The sequence below is a fragment of the Lepidochelys kempii genome, chromosome 7, assembly GCF_965140265.1.
Source record: "Lepidochelys kempii isolate rLepKem1 chromosome 7, rLepKem1.hap2, whole genome shotgun sequence".
NCBI classification, from domain to species: domain Eukaryota; kingdom Metazoa; phylum Chordata; order Testudines; family Cheloniidae; genus Lepidochelys; species Lepidochelys kempii.
Window position 1 is genome coordinate 48,231,029 of NC_133262.1, and position 20,393 is coordinate 48,251,421.

The 20,393-nt window shown below is 46.5% G+C and overlaps 1 protein-coding gene across 2 annotated transcripts in view; it reads left to right on the top strand.

Annotated features, from left to right (window-relative positions):
- Window positions 1–20,393, top strand: part of TUSC2 (tumor suppressor 2, mitochondrial calcium regulator) — a 34,852-nt gene that overhangs the window by 3,359 nt on the left and 11,100 nt on the right. Inside the window, exons 2-3 of one of the 2 annotated variants that reach the window (XM_073352575.1) lie at window positions 3,699–3,819; window positions 7,664–11,169. In XM_073352575.1, coding sequence (XP_073208676.1) covers window positions 3,699–3,819; window positions 7,664–7,729 — 187 coding nt within the window. In that variant the 3' untranslated portion in view covers window positions 7,730–11,169. Of the gene's footprint in view, window positions 1–3,698; window positions 3,820–7,663; window positions 11,170–20,393 lie in introns of those variants that run through there. The other variant, XM_073352576.1, reaches the window with a different exon arrangement.

The window sequence follows — 20,393 nt, forward strand, 5'->3', positions numbered from 1 at the left end:
TTCCCCTTCAAGTTAGTCCCCCAGGGGATCCTGGCCATCCGTTCCCTGAGGGAGTCGAAGTCTGCTTTCCTGAAGTCCAGGGTCCGTATCCTGCTGCTTACCTTTGTTCCCTGCGTCAGGATCCTGAACTCAACCAACTCATGGTCACTGCCTCCCAGATTCCCATCCACTTTTGCTTCCCCCACTAATTCTACCCGGTTTGTGAGCAGCAGGTCAAGAAAAGCACCCCCCCTAGTTGGCTCCTCTAGCACTTGCGCCAGGAAATTGTCCCCTACGCTTTCCAAAAACTTCCTGGATTGTCTATGCACCGCTGTATTGCTCTCCCAGCAGATATCAGGAAAATTAAAGTCACCCATGAGAATCAGGGCATGCGATCTAGTAGCTTCCGTGAGCTGCCGGAAGAAAGCCTCATCCACCTCATCCCCCTGGTCCGGTGGTCTATAGCAGACTCCCACCACTACATCACTCTTGTTGCACACACTTCTAAACTTAATCCAGAGACACTCAGGTTTTTCTGCAGTTTCGTACCGGAGCTCTGAGCAGTCATACTGCTCCCTTACATACAGTGCTACTCCCCCACCTTTTCTGCCCTGCCTGTCCTTCCTGAACAGTTTATAACCATCCATGACAGTACTCCAGTCATATGAGTTATCCCACCAAGTCTCTGTTATTCCGATCACGTCATAGTTCCTTGACATCACCAGGACCTCCAGTTCTCCCTGCTTGTTTCCAAGGCTTTGTGCATTTGTATATAAGCACTTGAGATAACCTGTTGATCGCCCCTTATTGCCAATATGAGGCAGGAGCCCTCCCCTCACAGACATTCCTGCCTGTGCTTCCTCCCGGTATCCCGCTTTCCCACTTACCTCAGGGTGGGATTCCCAATGCATGGTAACGTAGCTCCCCTCTGTGGCATCTGTGCACAGATAAGAGTATATAATTTCTTTTGATTTGTCTCCTTTTTATTTAAAAATAGATAGTGCATCTAATTGCAGCTCTTATTCATATGTGTTTTTTAAGGAGATAGAACTGTCGGGCCAAGGAGATGGGGACTTTACCTTTGGGGAGGAAGAATGAATGACTGAGTCCAGTGACCCAGCTGTGTCAAGGTCACAATGAGGGGCCCAAGAAGAGCTGTGCTTCCTGCCTTATGAGGTGTCACAGTTGGGGTGAGGAATAGCCCCCCAATTGTAGAGGTACCAGGGTACAGTCACTTAGATGTGCAAAGTCAGTGGTGTTCAGTAGCAGCTACTCCTTCAGTGAGAAGCACAGACTGTACCTAGTGAGGCAAAGACATGGGATCTTGCTGATTGCCTGCCAACTAAGCTTTGTGCATTGGAGCAGGGCAAGCCCTATCACCTGTTTAGATTGAGGCTCCTGTTAGTGCTTTTTACTGATCACTGTGTCTGGAGTTATTTCCCATCAGTAGCTGTTTGAGGCTTTTCACCTCTGGAAAAGCCTCAAGTCTTTTGTCAAGAACTTGGAAGCAGACTGTACCTGCCTGATCTTTGTATTCTTCTGTGGACAAAATCTGGCAGGGGCAGAGTCCTATCTGGGAGCTAGCAGACTGTTAGCTGAGCGGGAAGTAAATGTAGAGCTGCAACTAAAGCCTTTATCTTAGTGACTGGGTTGAAATGGATTGCCTCCGTCAGAGCTATGTGCACCACAAAGTTGTTTCTTTGCCAGTTCTTAAATTATGTGATTAATATTGTGCCAAAATCCTTGACTTTTGCTTTGGGTTCATTTCCTCCTAATTAGCTGTTGGCATACTGGTGTACCTCCTTTCTTGACAGGAGAGTCATCAGGTGCACCTGAATCAAATGGCATACCTGGCAAACTGTTGCCTGTGGTTAGCTGAAATTCTTCCCCTCTTCCTTGGATATAAAGGAAGGTGTAATAACTGATGTTTATCTGCGAATTGGCATAGTCTCAATACTCCTCTTTAGTCTAGCCTAAATCGGTAGCTTGTGTGTCTTTCTTTATGCCTACAAGCCAGTCCGGAGGTGCAGGATTTGCAATGTGTGGAAACAGGGAAATTCAACAGCAATCCAAAACGCTGCAGTTGGGCCTTTATTTTTTGTTTATATGTGGCTTCTGTCCAGAAAGGAAGCTGTGCTACTCTCTCATCCCACCACTGTTTTGAAGAATTGTGTGGCTTCTTTAGAGGTACCAGTATATTGCTTTTGTATCTTATGTTCATTTCAAGGATAGGGTAGCTTTGGATGGTGTAGCAAGGGGAATGTCAGTGCTGTAGCTGTCGTTTGTGTCATTGGAGGACTTCAGGCACATGTGAGTCAGCTGTACAAATCTTGGTACACTCAGTATCTGTGTGTGCATGGAGCTGTGGTGTTTACGTTAGTGCAGTCTTAGTGCTATGTGGTAAAATTGGTTCAGTCCCATAGAGAAAGGGAACTGGGTGTTCAAACATATCATAAACTGGGACAAGGGGGAAGTTAATAGCCGAGTTGATTCTGGGGCCTTTTACCACCAGGTCACGGGTTCTGATATAGATCCGTTAGTAGTGACCCAAGTTGGTTATCACCTGATGATTTTGATTCCTGTGAAATAAACTGTCATCTCACTTTGGATCCTAGTGAAGAAGTGTTGACATCACAAAACCCACCATCTGTGAGCCTTGATTAGCTCCATTGCTAGCAGATAAGCCAGGCACTGAATAGATCAGACTGAATTCCCCTCTTGCCACAAGAAATCCTGAAGTCATCTAATGACTTATTTTCCCCTTTAACTGCAGCAGTCTCTCTTGGGGTAGGAGAGAGTGCTCTTGAACTGCAGGGTCCCCATTTAGTGAGCTTAGTTCATGGTTCCTATTTCATGCCTGATCCAAGTGTGCTCTCTTTTAACTTAAAACTAGGTGTGTTTGAGCAGTGAACGTAAGACTTGATCTTGTAGTTAAAAATGGCCTTGTACCCTTTGTGCTGAATAGCTGTCTAGCTTGGCAACAACTTGAGCTTGTTTGTCCAAGAGTGAAACTGTTCTGGTGGCTGTTGTACCCTTGAGTGCTACAGATCCGCCAGTGTGGGCATGGAATCAGAGCTGGGAAGCGTGCTTGGTACTGATTTACCATGGCTCCATTGGTCTGTGTTTAACTGCTTATAATTGCTTCTGTACAAAACCAACTTTCCGGCTGTGTGAGTTGATAGCAAACCTTATCTCTGTATACAGAATGGGAGCAGTAGCTCCATCTTCTTCTCTCTCCCATCTCAGCCCTGGTTTGGCCAGGCCCTTGTGATGGAGGGACTGCAATCTTCATGGTCCATTTAGTCCCTTACCACTCCACTGAGCCTGACTGTGCAACCTCGGGGTGGGCTGATCTGCCTACACAGCAGCTGCTGGCACTTCCATTGAAATCTGAGTACTGTATGTATTTAATGCCAGTTGCTGAGTGGCTTTATGATGCAGATTTCTGTCCTGCTAGATACTGCACTGAGGCCAACTCCTTGTTTCACAGCTGCTGAACAGCTGTCAGATGGAAATGACTCTTGGCTGCTGACCCAAGCTGACAGGTTCCATATCACATTTTCCAGTCCCATGGTGCCCAGCCCTCTCCAATGTGTAATGTCCAAAACAGCTGATGTCTGCCAGCCCGCTGCTGCCCTCTTCCCAAAATGTTTGGGTAGGGATCATTGATGGCCAGTCCTCCCAGTCTCTTATGTGCTCCTCTCCTCATTCCTCTGCAGCTCCATGTATTATGATGAGGATGGGGATCTCGCCCATGAATTCTATGAGGAGACAATTGTCACCAAGAATGGGAGGAAGCGCGCCAAACTGAAAAGGATCCACAAGAACCTGATACCTCAGGTAACGTGCTCAGAAACAAAAGTGACCCTACTGTGACAGGTTTGGGCCCTTTGAAGTGTCAACTGATGTGCTGGGATGCCACTGAATCAGCCTATTCTGCCAGCCTGGGTTCCCTTTACCTGGCCTTGCTCACAGGCCTCTTCCAATCAAGCACACAGGCAGGGCCACACCCAGCTGCACAGAGAGACAGAGATCTCCTCTGGAAAGATTTAGCCTTAGAGGCGTACCCCAACACTCTGGGTTTGTACCCTTTAAAGGGAGTGGGCACTAAAGGTTTTATGAAATGCTCCCCCTCCCTCAATGTGGAGGGAGATATGCACAACTTCTTGCCCCCCCCCCTCCAGTTAGAAATTACATAAAGTGGGTTATATTATAAACAAGAAATAAGTTTAACTACAAAAGGTGAATTTTAAGTGAATGTAAGAGATAACAGACAGAACAAAGCAGATTACTGACCAAATAAAACAAAATACGCAATCTGGGCTCAATATACTTAAGAAACAGGTTACAAAATGCAATTTCTTACCCTAAATGTTGTTTTAGGCAGGTTGCAAAGTTTCTGTGGTTCAGAGTTCCAGTTATATTTCTCTTCAGACTGGACCCCTTTCTAAGTCTGGACTCCTTCCCTTCAGGTGGCTTTAGCAGTCTTCTTGGGCAGACAGGCCATGGAGAGGAGTCCCATTTTCCTTTCTCTCCACCCTTAAATAGGGTTTACATAAGGCGTGAATTCTTTGTTTCCCAAACTTGACCCTCCCCCCCCTTTCCTTCCAGTGGAATATTAAAAGAAGTCCCAGGTAATGTTTAGTATCAGGTGACAAGACCACCTGACTGTGTAGTATCACAGAGTCCATGAGTCAGTGGCAATATGGAGCATCCTCAGGAAGGCCAAGCCTTTTCACAGTCCATTTTCCTTGCTGATGGGTCATCAGCCCAGTCTGGCTTTTCCATTGTTGTACCTGAAGTGTTAGCAGAGGGCGTCACCCAAAGTAGCGTAGTTGAAATACAGATACATTGTCAATATTCCTAACTTCAGATACAGAAATGATGTAGGCTTTCAAATTGGATAATCACATTAAGTAAATTTTAACCTTTCCAAAGAGATCTTACAAGACCCATCTTACATAAAGTGCATCTGTTATGTCAATCATATCATAAGCATATTTTCATAAAGAATATGGAGTGAAACGTCACAGTGCGCCAAACTTAAAAGGATCCACAAGAACCTGATATCTCAGGTAACACGCTCAGAAACAAAAGCGACCCTTGTGGGGACTCGACCGGTAATGTATTAACGTGCTATGCAGGACGCCCGGGTTCCTTTGTGATCTCTTACCAATGGAGCACCTGGGATTTGTGCTAGGGCTCATCCCCTGGAAGTCTAGTGGTAGCTCACTACAATCCTGACTAGATATGCCTATGGGACAATGGCTTTCAAATTACATGGAAACCTTTTGCCCAGATTTCTTTTTCTGCTCAACGCTCCCGAAGGGAAGGGTAGGTATTCCACCCCCACCCTTGTGTCCAGGCCTCCTTGTTCTGAAGCAGAAATAAGATTGAGTAGAGGACACCTACGTATGGGGGTGTTCTGAAAATCCTGCATGATTAAGTGCATGGCTCAACCCCCTATCTCTCACTGACTGGGTGAGAGAAACAAATACTAAGTAACTTGACCATTTTAAACACTAGTTTCCAGACAGCAAACACCAAGGAAGCTCTGACATTGGTATGCCCCATGGAGCCACTTGATGGTGCCAGTCTGGAACAAAATCCAAACTGTGACTTAGTGAACCAGCAGAGTGAGGTCAGGGAAGCCAATTAGCATGATACACTTGTGTCAGGAAGTTCCTGCTTTCTGAAGCCAACAGTCTGACCTTAAAAATGAACATTGACTCCCTGTTCTGTGATTTACAGTATCAACACTCAGCATTGATATAAAACCCCTTCATTTTCAAACCCTCCGCTCAAGTCCTTGAAGTTATCTTTTATTATAAACTGTAAAAGGAACAATATAACAAACCGTTCTAAAATCAAATAAAAGAATAAATAAGGGGGTGGAGGGGAAGAGTCAGATATAGGAAGGGACCGGGTGACCAGAGGTTCTAAATGTGGGGTATTGGTTATGATTTGACTAGTTTTCAGGGATTTAAAATTGAGAAGTGCTGAAGCAGATGTTAGGGTAGAGCAGACTTCATGCAAACACAGCAGTACTGTCTCTAGGTCAGTGAAAATGGGTGTGTTGTCGCCATCTGACAGCAGTTCAGTGGCTACTATGAGATGAGTTTGTGGGGGGGCTAGGGTCTCAGTCCAGCTTCTAGTGGGCAGCTGTCCATATTGCACAGTTGCCACTAATTGACGCCATTATTGGCATTCTCAGGAGAGAGGCTGAATGGGCTGTGGGAAGCAAGCTCCCCGTTTGCTCCTTGAGGGGATCCATTTGGACGGTGGAGTGAGACACAGAGACAGTATGCAGTTTCTACCACCATTACCTAGGCTTTATTTGTTTTATGGACAGGGGACCTCATTCTCCAGGACTGTTGGGCTGGCACCTTTCATGAGCGCTAAAAATAAACTCCGCCTAGCTATGACTTTCTAGTAGTGGCCACAGGAATTCTTATCTGTTCCAAGGCTTTTGTATGTAGTTATGAAGGTCTTGTTTATTTTGCAAAATACATTTGTTGCATTCACGCTATACCCAGGCACCCATATGAGCTGGTGCCGCTTTCTAGCAGCAGCTGCCACGTGACAAACTTGTCCACGTTGTCATGAACCAAGCAAGGCCCATTAATTGGGAGGCCACAGGTCAAGACATTCCCTAGTTCCTTTTTTTTGTGTTAGTCTCCTGCAAAACCTGTGGTTGTTCTCCAGAAAATACAGATCTTTTATTAAATGTAATAAAACTTTCTCAGTTTTTGTCATCCTTGCAATAGGCCTTTGTCCTTGGCTAGCACCTTATAGTTCTGGCCGTCCAGAAGCCTTGCAAACACAAACTAACCAGTTCATTTCAAAGAAGCATTGTCACCGTACTGCAGGTGAAGAAATGTAAGCATAAAGGGTGAAGTGACTTCTCTTCCCATAGTCTAAACACTAGACCACATTCCCAGCCTCTCGTATGTCTAGTGGGGATTGCCCTGGTTCAAACTAGTTCTGATCCCTCTGTGAAACCAGAGCATAAAACCCATTAGCGCACACATCCTTTGCCTATCGACCCTGAAGCTACTTTGCTTTCTGATGTGTTTGTAATGGAAGAATATTCACACCAAAGCACATTAAATGCATAAGGCTTAGAGTTCTGCTTTAGTTGACACACATGCTTGTTACATTCACAGTATCTATCACTCCTTGGACAGAAAGCTTGCTTGTGCACAAGGGTCTTTGATCTTTTCTTCTGTTCAGTCACTTAGTCCTTTCTTTTCCAGTCTTTTAAATGACTTTTAAATTAAAGGTGCCAGACTAATAGCCCTGGAAGCTGATGACCTTCTAGTCATGGATCAGGTGGAATGCGGACAGCGACAGGCTGAGCTGCTTTCCCCCCCCATTCTCATGCTGTTGTCGTTCCTCAGTGTCGTAGGAACTGAGCACCTTAGTCTGACTTTTAGGGGCTACTTCTAGCAGCACATCCAGTCTGTTTTGCCTGCCTGGTGCTCAGAGTGTCAACCAACAGCTCAGTTGTGATGGTTTAATGAACTCTTGTCCATTAAGAACTGGACTGGGACATAAGCTCTATTGTCTGTCTCCATCTGCTGTGACTTGCAGAGCATGGGACCTTTGTTTGCAGGCCTTATCTTAAGACTCTGCTCTGACCAGTGTCTCCCCTGCCTTTTTACCCTCCTTGCTCTTTTTTCAGGGTATAGTGAAACTGGAGCACCCTCGCATTCATGTGGACTTCCCCGTTATCATCTGCGAGGTCTGAGCTGCAGGGGGAGTGTGAGCTGCTGTTGTGTGCCGTCAGTGCACCCAACCTGCCCAGCCTTACCATACCTAATGTAACCACACAAGGCTGCCTTGTGTTCCTGAACCACAATGGACTGCCAGCACAGAGGCACACACTCTTGACTTTGGAGCTCCTCTTTCCTGGAGGAGGAGGAAGAGATGGGGTGGTGCAGAATTGGCTAGGAATCTCTTCACAAGTCAGATGAGACATGTGACCTTGTTTAGCAACATGCTTAACAATACCCTCGACTGAGTCAGAAGATTGAAATCCTTCTCGCGGCTGCCATCAGATGTTTGGATGGATCACTGAACTGCCCATGACACTTGTGTTTGAGGTTTAAAAGGGAGAGCCATCCTGCATCTCTTGCCGAACAAAATCGCTGCTTCTCAGGTACCTGCCCCAGGTAGAGTTGAGGTCAGTTAATTCACCTCTGTGGGGCTAGGGGCAGCCCCCTAATGCCCCTTCCCTACAAAGTGGTGATGAATAAAAGAGTAGTGGTGTAGTTTATCCTTGGGAGTGGGGGGTGGGGAGTTGGTTATGCAGTGCCGCCCCAGGTTGATCTGGGAATGGAGGGTAAATGGGGCGGTCTGAGGTGGAGCTAATCTCGAGAACCCCACTGAAACAGAGTAGCGCTTCTCGGGAAGGTAGAAGACCAGATTTCATTGCATCAGACCTCAGTCTCCTCTTTTATACAGCCCCCTCCTGTGCTCAGCGTTATTTTGTACTTCTTAGCGATATGGTTTGTCTCGTCCCCAGAAGCCTTTCCAGTGGCTCTAGATACCCCAGCTCAGCTGTTGGTGTTAAGACCTCTCCGAAAATCCCATTGGCCAGTGGTGGCGCTGTGCAGTGCCAGCAGAGCAAACAGTCCGATCTTTGCAGCAAGATCAATGGACGCTGCTGGAAGCAGCAGCAGTCCTCAGAGCTGAATGACTGGGCTGGCAGCCCATGTTAACCCACACAGCTTTGCAGTTAGGATTCGCACAGCAGGGCTTAGTTTGCCACCCATTAGCATGCATCTGCCTTGGCGGGAGCAGGCTGCGCTCCTGTTGAGTGGCGTTCTTCCCTCTCCTGAATCTGGTGTGTTGGAGTGTGGGGTACGAGGTGTGAACTCTTGTATTAGCCATAGCGTTTATTTTGGGGCTCAGTCCCTCTCAGAATGTGGTTCTGGGTAACTTTCATGTGTTGATCAGTTGTGCCCTGGTGCCGCCAGCATGCCCCAGCTGTGTGTAGCTGTGATAGAGCCAAGGCAGGAATGAAGAGTCAGCTTTTACCCTCTAAAGCAATTGGTGTTAGCCCCCTCCTGTCTTGGAAATCTCCCTGAGATATGAAGCCTGGGTTCTTTCACTGCACCCATTCCTCTCTTTCTTTCTCCCTATGGGGACAAGAGGGAATGCAATGCACTTTAATGGAAGGTTCTCTCTTCCCCACCCAACTTGATAAAGAAACATGTGGCTATTGGGGCAGCTCCCTCTTCCAGCTAGACTCATGGTGGCAGTACTGAAACTGTGCATTGGTGCGTCTGCCACTTCATGCCTGCTTCCTCATTTGAAGGATTGAGTGCTGGCTGGTTGCTGCTGAGCTGGGGTGAGACTACCTCCATCCCAAACACTAGAAGTCATGGTCTTTCGGTTCCGGGTTACATGAGAATGGGCAGAGTCACTGTGCTCAAGCAGGATGTCAGGGATCCTTACCACTATCTACCCCTCCAAGAACTCCTGTGAAACTTTAAAACTGGATCGAGATGTGGCTCCCACAGCAGTCAGCTTATTAGAGACATCTTGTTTCCCCTTCCAGAGCATGTAATTTACTTTCTGAGCACTTCAGACATTTGCTACCTCGATGTTTAATTTAAGCTGCTGCTGCAAAGTTGTAGCAGTATCCGTGTGTCTCTATTGGTTGTATCCCTCTCCACACCCCTGAGAATAGTTCTAGGGGCTGTATGCCATTCTGATAGAGGTCTGGTAGTTAGCAATAGCAATGCTCGCACTCAGACTCGGCCTTGTTCCCCAATCGCTCTCTGTAGTGGTTGGAGTGAAACTACAGCACTGAGGGACCAAAGGTTCTTCTCCCCTTCCCCCCCGGCATGGAAGTTAGTTTTCACAGGTAGAGTGCTTTGATAGCTCCAGCAGAGAGCACTTTTACACTGTGATGCTGAGCATTTCCTTCTAGATCAGTGTTGTTCTTCCACCTACTTGGAAAAGTCGCTCTTAAAAAAAATCCTATTAAAGTGTCTCTTGTTTGCATCAGCCATTCTCTAGCAGGTGACTTGGGTTCATCTCAGACCAAGGCTTGCAGATCTCCTTGAAAGAGGCACATCTCTGGTGGCTGAGCTGGGCTGGAGGACACCATCTCCAACAAAGAAATGGATCAAGCTATGTGAGGCTGACTCAGCCCTGGACCCCTGCTCTGATACGGGGAGACCTAGCTCTGAAAACTACCCTCTTGCTTCTGCTTGTGGGGTGTGTGTAGGAGACAACTTGGGCTGGGAGCCCTCCTCTGGCTTCTCTTGATGGAGGCAAGAGACTGCAGGAGACCACTGGCCTCCTCCTGAGTGGAGAGCAGTATTGGTTAGGTCCTGAGTGGTGGGTGGAATCTAGCACAGGGGAAATGAGAAGATGTTTGGTATGGAGGAGAGTGCATGGGGAGGTGGCTTCTGTAGAAATGAGAACTGCTCGCCAGTATCTTATTTCCCCCCACATGTCCCCTGGAGCAAAGGTTGGTAGGGCATCACCTCCCATGTGCTTTGGTGTGGGGTGTGGTACCTGTGTTTGCAAATTCAGGAACAGACACCTCATCCTTGTCCTGGGCAGGTTTGGGGCAGCAGGGTTAGATCTGTGTTCTGAATGCCAATCTGGTCTAGGGTAGTGTCATGGGCTGTGCCAGGTGGAGCCGGCCGTTAGTTAAACAAGCTGCATGCCAAGAGTTGGTCAGAAATCAGTGAGCTGAATGGTGAGCTAGGTCTTTTGGGGAAGACTCTGTATGGAGGGAAAGGCAAGATGCTTCCCACTCGTATAAAAGAGAGGGAGCAGGAAGGGGAGTTAGTCCTTCTGAGTAGGCTGAGCTCCCCCTTCTGTGATTCCCAGAAACCATCTGCACACCACAAGCAGCAGGGATGAAAAGCTTGACTCTGGAAGGAGATGGTGTTTCATAGCAGCAAGCAGGGCTGGCCGGGAGACGGTGCATCTGGCAGAGCTTGTCGAATGGCTTTCATAGAGGAAGCCATGCTTTCCCCTTTGTACGGGGGTTTGTATAGCACATCTTCACCTTGGCAAACCCTTGCTGCACTTGGGAACGGGAATGGGTTGCCCACTGCACAGTGAGTAACACTCTTGAGGTACCCAGCCAAGACTGAAAGGCACTGGGTATGTCTACACTGCAGTTAAAACCCTGTGGCTGGCCTGTGTCCGCTGACTTGGGCTCACAGGGCTTGGATTAAGGGGCTGTTTAAGTGTAGTGTTAACTTTCAGGTCCAGGCTCAAGAACTCTGTGAGGTCTGGGGGTCCGAGTCTGAAAGTCTACACCACAATTAAATAGCCCTTGAGCCTGAGTCAGCTGGCACAGGCCAGCTGTGGTATCAAATTACAGTGCAGACATACCACTGTGTGCAGAGTACAGTGTCTGTGTCTCACATCTGGCCATAACATAGTAGCTTAGCCCTGTCATGTTCTTTTACTGGCTGCCTTGCTTCTGAATAGGGAGAGGTTACCAGGGCACCCTTTGCTCAGCAAAGCACCATGGGTAACCTATACCCATTTTCACTGTCCTTTAAATGCTCTGAGACAGCCTGTTGGGAAACTCCCTCTCTTCACACATCCTGAGCAATCCAGTCAGAGTCTTCCCCCAAGGAAGGGCTCATTCCACCCTACTTCTAAAGCAGCAGGCTTCCTACCCCTCTTCCTGACCCACTTCTTTTCTAGGCTGGTTAGCCCACTGGGGTTGAAGCTGTGCAGTCAATCTGCATGGATTCTAGAATCCCAGCCTTTCTCTCCCCCAACCCTATTTCCTACTAGTGCTGGTCCCCTTGAGCCTACACAGACGGGATGAGGACCCTTGGGAACTGCTGAAGGGATATTTAAAATGTGAAGGTAATTGTAAATAGTATCTATGTCCACTATATTGTTGGAGCAAGCAAAAAAAACCACACTTGGTTTCTTTTCAATTTTTTTACTACTTCTTTCTGTGCGACTTTGTGCTTTCAAGTGTGGATGTGTAGAATTGTACCCACCAACACTACACTTACAGCTCCTCTAGCAAATGGATAGGAGTTTCCAATTCAAACATGTACAATATTTTTGGTCCTCCTTCCTCTGCCTTTGAGTGCATCTGTCTCATTTTGTTAAATTTCAATAAAACTATTTGTAGATCCCAAAAGTTCAATGGCTGTCTTATTTTTGGAGGGTGATTTAGTAATTGGTCTTACTGCCTCTGTATGTAATGGACAGACAGGACATGTTAGAGCTAACATAGTGTGAACTTGCCATGCAAGCTTTACCCATACAGATGTCGCTGCCCATGTAGCAACCCCCCTAGTTCTACTCAGGGGCCTTACCTGATTCTCTCTCCCCTTCAGTTGTACTGACACAAGGAAAAACTCTTCTGAATTGTGCCCAGAAATAGGGCTTGCCTGAGGGGACACATCTGTCTGCTTACATCCACCTCAGGATCTGAATCGATGTCTCTAAAACATGGTGTTTTGTGCCATCTGTTTTGTGGTAGTAAGTGAAAGCCATCAAGCTGAGGTGTTTATAAACAGATTCGTAAATAGAATGGCCATAGTGGCTTTGGAATCTATCTGTGGAGTCTTTACAAAATTAACAGAGTTTGTCTCCAGCTGATTAGTCTTATCCCCTTTAATTACACAAGTGTTTTCAACTGATGGGGGGAAGAGGCAAAGCTAAGCACAGCTGCTCTTTAGACTCCCGCAGCACAGTGAATGCTTCTAATCACCCCACCCCACTTGAAATAACAGGTATGTGGTACCTCAACATGCTTACACCTCACATTATTGCTACATAGGCTGTTCAAGTGCCATGTATGGATGCAGTGTGTGGTATTGAACACATGAACAGTTAGCCTGGGGGGGCTATCTAAGTGCTGAAGCTTGGATTATGTGATGTTGAAGTTTATTTATGTCATGATGGTCTTGGTTGTGATCTTGAGGTCCTAAGATGTGAGTGATCCCCTTGCAGGTACCCAAGAAGCAAATGAGCAAATCCTTTATTGATTTGGTAGAGTTAGCTTGCAAGGATTGATGAAGCAAGAATTAAAAATTTGTTGGCCTTGACACCACAGTTGTAGTTGCAACTGGAATTCTGATGATCATCAATCACGTTTATTTACATAGTGCCTAAGGACCAATCAAGAATTGTGCCAGAGCTGTAAAAACACATAACAGGAGCCAGTTCCTTCCCCAAAGAGCTTGTAATCTAGACGAGACAGACACACACGGTGGAGGGGAAGGGGTAGAACACACCAGTCGAGTCAACAATGTGGTGTTGGCAAAGATGGTGGTGATCCATGATTTTTTTGGGTCAGTTCAGACAGGAGCCTTGGTTTGATTCCCACTTTTGACTTGTGATTGGAACAACCTCCAAGTATAATTTTCTTTTAAATTATAGATTTGGGATTGGAAAAAAAATTTCCCTAGAGTTTCAAAAGCTCTGGTTAAAGAGATTTTTAGATGCCAACCACTCAAATTGCCAAACTCAAGGATGGCGTCTCATGACTTTTCTGTGACCTCTCATGCACAGGCACTGCAAAACCACAAAGTCGTGGGCAGGTCTGTCCACATGCACTCATGCTGAGGACAGAATTGGTGTTGAAGCAAAGTAATAATCTGAAGTAGTTGCTGACAGTGATCCAATCTATAGCAGCTAAACTGCTGTGTGTAAATTTCCATACGGTTTCATGTGCTTCAAACTTAAGCTCTAAGTTATACTTCAAACTTTTGCTTTTCAGTAAAGGCTGTTATAATGTAAGGGACATAATTTTATGATCTGATGTAAAACTTAATGTCAAGTTTTGATATTTGTCTAATTAGGAGTAGGTGAAATTTTGTTTTTTGGGGGGAAAGATTTCTGAGTCCGGTTTGTGCGTTCAGAAGTTAGTCTTTTGTTTTATGCATTCTTTCTCTATGAAAGACCAGACTTGTACGAATTGGAGGAAGGTATTAAAGCTTTTCTGCACTGCTGCTGAGAAAATTGTGATGGGTGGAAAGGGATGGCTTAGACTGTCAATTCACCTGTTACCAAGGGCAGAGTTAAGGTTGTCCGAGTGCAGAATTTTTATTTGGTGAGGGAATGAATGGGGTTTTAAGAGTAGCATCTGAATTATTTTTGATTCTGTGATTTCAGGTTTGTAACGTTTGGGTTTTGGTGTGCAATGGAATGTCTTGTTTCAAAATACACTCGGCAACCTTAACTAAAGTTAACTTTCCCTTAAGGGTTGGTCTCCACTGAGTTTTACTGGTAAAACTTATGTCTTATCAGTGTATGTTTGTTTTTTTTGTTTTTTTTGTTTTTTTTGGCCAACATGATCGTGCTAGTAAAAGCCCTACTGTAGAGGCAGTTGTACTGGTATAAATAGAGTCCTGCAAATCCACAGAGATCCACTTTATATCCATGATTAGAATCATAGAAGATTAGGGTCGGAAGAGACCTCAGGAGGTCATCTAGTCCAACCCCCTGCTCAAAACAGGACCAACACCAACTAAATCATCCCAGCCAGGGTTGTGTCAAGCTGGGCCTTAAAAACCTCGAAGGATGGAGAATCCACCACCTCCTTAGGTAACCCATTCCAGTGCTTCACCACCCTCCTAGTGAAAGTGTTTCTTAATATCCAACTGAGACCTCCCCCACTGCAACTTGAGACCATTGCTCCTTGTTCTGTCATCAACCACCACTGAGAAAACCCAAGCTCCATCCTCTTTGGAACTCCCCCTTCAAGTAATTGAAGGCTGCTATCAAATCCCCCCTCACTCTTCTCTTCTGCAGACTAAACAAGCCCAGTTCCTTCAGCTTTTCCTCATAAGTCATGTGCCCCAGCCCCCGATCATTTTTGTTGCCCTCCGCTGGACTCTCTCCAATTTATCCACATACTTTCTGTAGTCGGGGACCCAAAACTGGACACAATACTCCAGATGTGGCTTCACCAGTGCCAAATAGAGGAGAATAATCACTTCCCTTGATCTGCTGGCAATGCTCCTACTAATGCAGCCCAATATGTGGTTAGCCTTCTTGGCAACAAGGGCACACTGCTGACTCATATCCAGCTTCTCATTCACTGTAATCCCCAGGTCCTTTTCTGCAGAACTTCTGCTTAGCCAGTCGGTCCCTGGCCTGTAGCAGTGCATGGGATTCTTCCGTCCTAAGTGCAGGACTGTACACTTGTCCTTGTTGAACCTCATCAGAGTTCTTTTGGCCCAATCCTCCAATTTGTCTAGGTGTCTCTGGACCCTGTCCCTACCCTCCAGCATATAGCTTCCCCCCAGCTTAGTGTCATCTGAGAACTTGCTGAGGGTACAATCCATCCCATCATCCAGATCATTAATAAAGATGAACAAAACTGGCCCTAGGACCAACACTTGGGGCACTCCACTTGATACTGGCTGTCAACTACACATCGAGCGGTTGATCACTACTCATTGAGCCCAACAATCTAGCCAGCGTTCTGTCTACCTTATAGTCCATTCATCCAATTCATACTTTTTTAACTTGCTGGCAAGAATACTGTGGGAGACCGTATCAAAAGCTTTGCTACAATCAAGATATATCACGTCCACTGCTTTCCCCATATCTACAGAGCCAGTTGCCTCATCATAGAAGGCAATCAGGTTGGTCAGGCATGACTTTCCCTTGATGAATCCATGCTGACTGTTCCTGATCACCTTCCTCTCCTCCAAGTTCTTCAAAATGGTTTCCTTGAGGACCTGCTGATTTTTTTTTCCAGGGACTGAGGTGAGTCTGTAGTTCCCCAGGTTCTCCTTTTTCCCATTTTTAAAGATGGGCACTATATTTGCCTTTTTCCAATTGTCTGGGACCTCTCCCAGTCGCCATGAGTTTTCAGAGGTAATGGTCAAGTTGCAGTGGGGGAGGTTTAGGTTGGATATTAGGAAAAACTTTTTCACTAGGAGGGTGGTGAAACACTGGAATGCGTTGCCTAGGGAGGTGGTGGAATCTCCTTCCTTAGAAGTTTTTAAGGTTAGGCTTGACAAAGCCCTGACTGGGATGATTTGATTGGGGATTGGTCCTGCTTTTGAGCAGGGGGTTGGACTAGATGACCTCCTGAGGTCCCTTCCAACCCTGATATTCTATGATTCAATCACTCTGCAATCACATCAGCCAATTCACTCAGCACCCTCAGATACATTAGATCTGGACCCATGGACTTGTGCATGTCCAGCTTTTCTAAATAATCCTTAACTTGTTCTTTCACCAGTGAGGGCTGCTCACCTCCTCCCCATACTGTGTTGCCCAGGACAGCAGTGTGGGAGCTGACCTTGTTTGTGAAGATTGAGGCCAAAAAAGCATTGAGTACTTCAGCTTTTTCCACATCATCTGTCGCTAGGTTGCCTCCCCCATTCGTTAAGGGTCCCACACTTTCCCTGACCTTTTTCTTGTTGCTAAAATACTTGTAGAAACCCTTCTTGTAACCTTCATATCCCTTGTGAGCTGCAACTCCAGTTGTGTTTTGACCTTCCTGATTACACCCCTGGATATTCGAGCAATATTTTTATACTTCTCCCTAGTCATCTGTCCAAATTTCCACTTCTTGTAAGCTTCCTTTTTGTGTTTAAGCTCACCAAAGATTTCCCTGTTAAGCCAAGCTGATCGCATGCCATATTTGCTATTCTTTCTGCACGTCGGGATGGTTTGTTCCTGCAGCCTCAATGAGGCTTCTTTAAAATACAGCCAGCTCTCCTGGACTCCTTTCCCCTTCATATTAGCCTCCTAGGGGATCCTGGCCATCAGTTTCCTAAGGGAGTCAGTCTGCTTCTCTGAAATCCAGGATCTGTATTTTGCTACTCTCCTTTCTTCCTTTTGTGAGGATCCTGAACTCAACCATCCTCATAGTCATGGCTATCCAGGTTGCCACCTACTTCTACTTCTCCTACCAATTCTTCCCTGTTTGTAAGCAGCGGGTCAAGAGGAGAACGGCCCCTGGTTGGTTCCTCCAGTAGCTGCACCAGGAAGTTGTCCCCAACACTCTCCAAAAACATCCTGGATTGTCTGTGCACTGCTGTATTGCTCTCCCAGCAGATGTCAGGGTGATGGAAGTCCACAGATCATTTTTGCAGATCGGATGTATCTGCGCATGGCTCTAGGTATAAAGGTGCCGTATACCAGTGTTGTTAGTTCTGCTTCTTGGCCTGAAATAAGTTCTGCCAGTATAAGTACTCTTATGCCATTATGAATGCATCCACACTAAGACCAGGTCTGTGCTACAGATTTCTGTTGGCCCAGCTTTGTCAAGGCTGTGAAGAGGTGTTCCCTGGCCAAGATCGCTATGCCAGCAAAAGCCCCTAGCATAGATATGGTTATACCAACACAGCTGCCCTCTAACCAATGTATTTCATTCTTGGGGTTGATTTTACTTTACTGGTACAACGTTCAGCTTTGCTGGTATAAGCTGCAGCCACTCTAGGAGGGCTTAGCTGGTGTAGTATATTGTGGTATGTTTCTATACTAGGAAAGCACTCCTAGTGTAGCTATAGCCTGAGATTGCGGCTTTAGCTATATTGATTAGAGTTAAAATGGAAGAATTTTCTAGTGTTAGACAGGCCCTAAAAATAACTTACACTGACTATACTCATTGGTCTGACAGAGCACCACTGCGGGTTAGAAAATAAATCTAGAACCACATCTTCAGCAGTCACTCAAGAGACTGACAGGTCAGTTGATAAATGGAGGTAGTGGTCCAGGAAGTGTCTCAAAACAGTGTGGAGCTATTCTAGGAGCTTGCCTCGCATGGGTGGCCTTTGATCCCAATAACACTGTATGTTGAAATAAACATTGTCTCGCTTTCTGCACTGCATCCTGCTTTCTCTCTTCCCCCTTCCCGAACAGCCAAACGGCTTATAAATGGTTTTCTGCTGTACCACAACACTCATCATTTCCTTAGCACAGGCCTGGTCCCTAAAAGAAAATGAGCCATTGACAAAAATTCTAATGAGTGACTGACACAGCGAAAATCTTGTCAGCACTCTTGGCTGGATGATGTGCAAGCATCTGGGAAGCAGCAGTTGCTGGAAGCAGCTTGTCCTTCCAGCATTGCTTGTTGGGATGTGGCTTGGGAGGGGGAAATTGAAATGGCTTAAAGCTACTAATTAGAATGGGAACTCCTGTGACTTTTCTTACATTAGCAATTCAGGTTCTTCCTATCCTGTTTTTCCCAGATGACTGGAGAACTGGGTAAGATTAGGGCACCATGATCATAAAACGTAATTAAAAGGGGATGTGGCTCTTGTTTAGACTACCCAAGTTTTCCTTTTCTTAACACCTATTTAACTCAGATGCCTTGTACAGTTGGGAGAGAAGTTCTCTTTGTTAAAGATGTGACCCTGCAATTGAAAACTGAGAACTGTCTCTGAAATCAGCAAAAATAGGGAAAACTAGATGGGTGTGATCCTTGTGAATTCAGAGTCCCAAGCTCTGTGTAACTTTCAGAGAGTTGGCTTCCCATCTCAGCAGTACCCATGTATGCCTTGGGCATACCAAGTTACATTCCAGGAAGTTCCATAGTGTAGCCCAAGGTTGCTCTATTGTCTAGCATAGAACCATGTAGCCTTTACTGCACTGTTTAATGCTGTGACTTCCAGCCCACAGGGCTCTTTCTTGACCTGAGTGACCTCTGTTGCAGTCTGTCATCCCCACCATTGCATTAAAGAGAAGGCAGCTACAGGCTCCAGTTTGAATGTATGTGGCTCTTGATCATGGAAAATTTTAGGCACTTCTTCTGTAGGCAAAGCAAGCAGCCATTTAAAGTCCTGGCTCTTGGGCATTCTGAGGTGGGGGAGGAAAATGTTGGCCAGGATGCTAAAATTCTTTGGCTCTTCAGATTCATGAGATTTTTGGCTCCCAGCAGAGCTTGGCTGTAGAGGCAACCCCATTTAACAGCCTAACTGAAATACAGCACCCATTAGCAGTATCTGCACCAGTGCTGAACCCACAACCGCAGACTGACACTAAAAGGCCATGCTGACATGTCTTCAGGCTGAGATGTCTGTCAGGAATGGCAGACCACTGGTCCTTGGCCAGCAGCCTTAGGAGAATTGACAAGAGCTGTGATCCAACGTACATGTGTAGCTTGGGGGAAGGATGTGAAAGAGTAGTCTACAAAACGGGAGGAATAACTTACAGGCAAGGTGCTGCCCCAAGGGCATAGTAGGATAATGGGGTGGAGCTCTCCAAAGGAAAGCTCATACAGGAGCAGTTAATGTTGGGGAGAGAGACACATCGGATCAGCGTTGGACTTCCTAGCAACTGTCCAGGTAAATAATGCTTAGTGGGGTTCTGGTCCTGCTGCTGCTGAAGCAACTGGAAAGACTCCATGGGCTTTCAGTGGGAATTGGGTTAGGCTACATGCCTGGCTGTGAATTGCAAACAGATGTGAGTGGATGATCTGCTCAACCTCGGCCATCTCTCCTGGGTTAGAGCAAATGGAGTGCTGATCATGGAGGCGGCTGGATTCATAGCCCAGAAGACTAGTCCTCTTGTTTCTCTACAGAGCAGATCCCTCCAGCTGGCAGCAGGGCGGTTAACCCCCCTCGCCCCCATCAGTCTTGACCTGGCTGAGAAATGGTGTGTATTATGGTAGCCTCAACCGAGAGGTGGGGGCCCCGCGGTGCTAGGTACTGGTGCTGAAAGAGACAATCCCTGCCCCAAAGAGCCTGGAATGTAAATAGACAAAGTGAAAAGCAGGGAGTTCAGCTTTGTTTGGGCTTTGGCTTTTCAGATGAGCCCAAGTTGGTCAGGGCCAGGTGTGTTCTTTGTGATTCTGACTCCAACATTCAGCCAGGGGACCCCACCCGCCCCCGCTAAATTCAGAAAGGCCTTCAGACGCTAACACTCACCTTCCCTGCATTTGGACCAGTGACCTAGAAAGGGCCCTACCTGCTTGGAAACTAATCTTCCAGAGCTCAGCGACCTTCTCCCTTCTAAACCTACATCACCCAGCGAAATGACTGATTCCCCACCCTTCAACATGTTGTGTTCCAAGAGCTCTGGATTTTAGGGTCACCCAGGCACTACGAATAACTGTCATTCTAGCTGCTGCCCAGACGAGGGCAGCATCCAGTTGCTTTTGAAGCATGCAGCTGTGCATCCTTATACTGCTGTGTCCTGATCTAGCTCCGAGATCTAAGCCATCCAGGCTGCAATTCACATTTTTGAGCATGTGCTGCCGTTTGCGGCCATCCCAGACAATGAGCGATTTGTTCCGCTTTTGCTGTCTTCAGTGGTATTTCACCCACTGGTGAGAGCTTTGCCTTGATTGGTGAAATTTGACAAGACCTGTCCGTGTTTGCCTGCTGGGGCCACCAGAGTTGTTCTCTCCAAGCAGTTGAGCAGAGTGCGGTAATGGTCTGAAAAGTGTATCTGGGCAAATGACACTTCTTTGGTGACTCCGTGAGCGCTAGCTTCTCTTC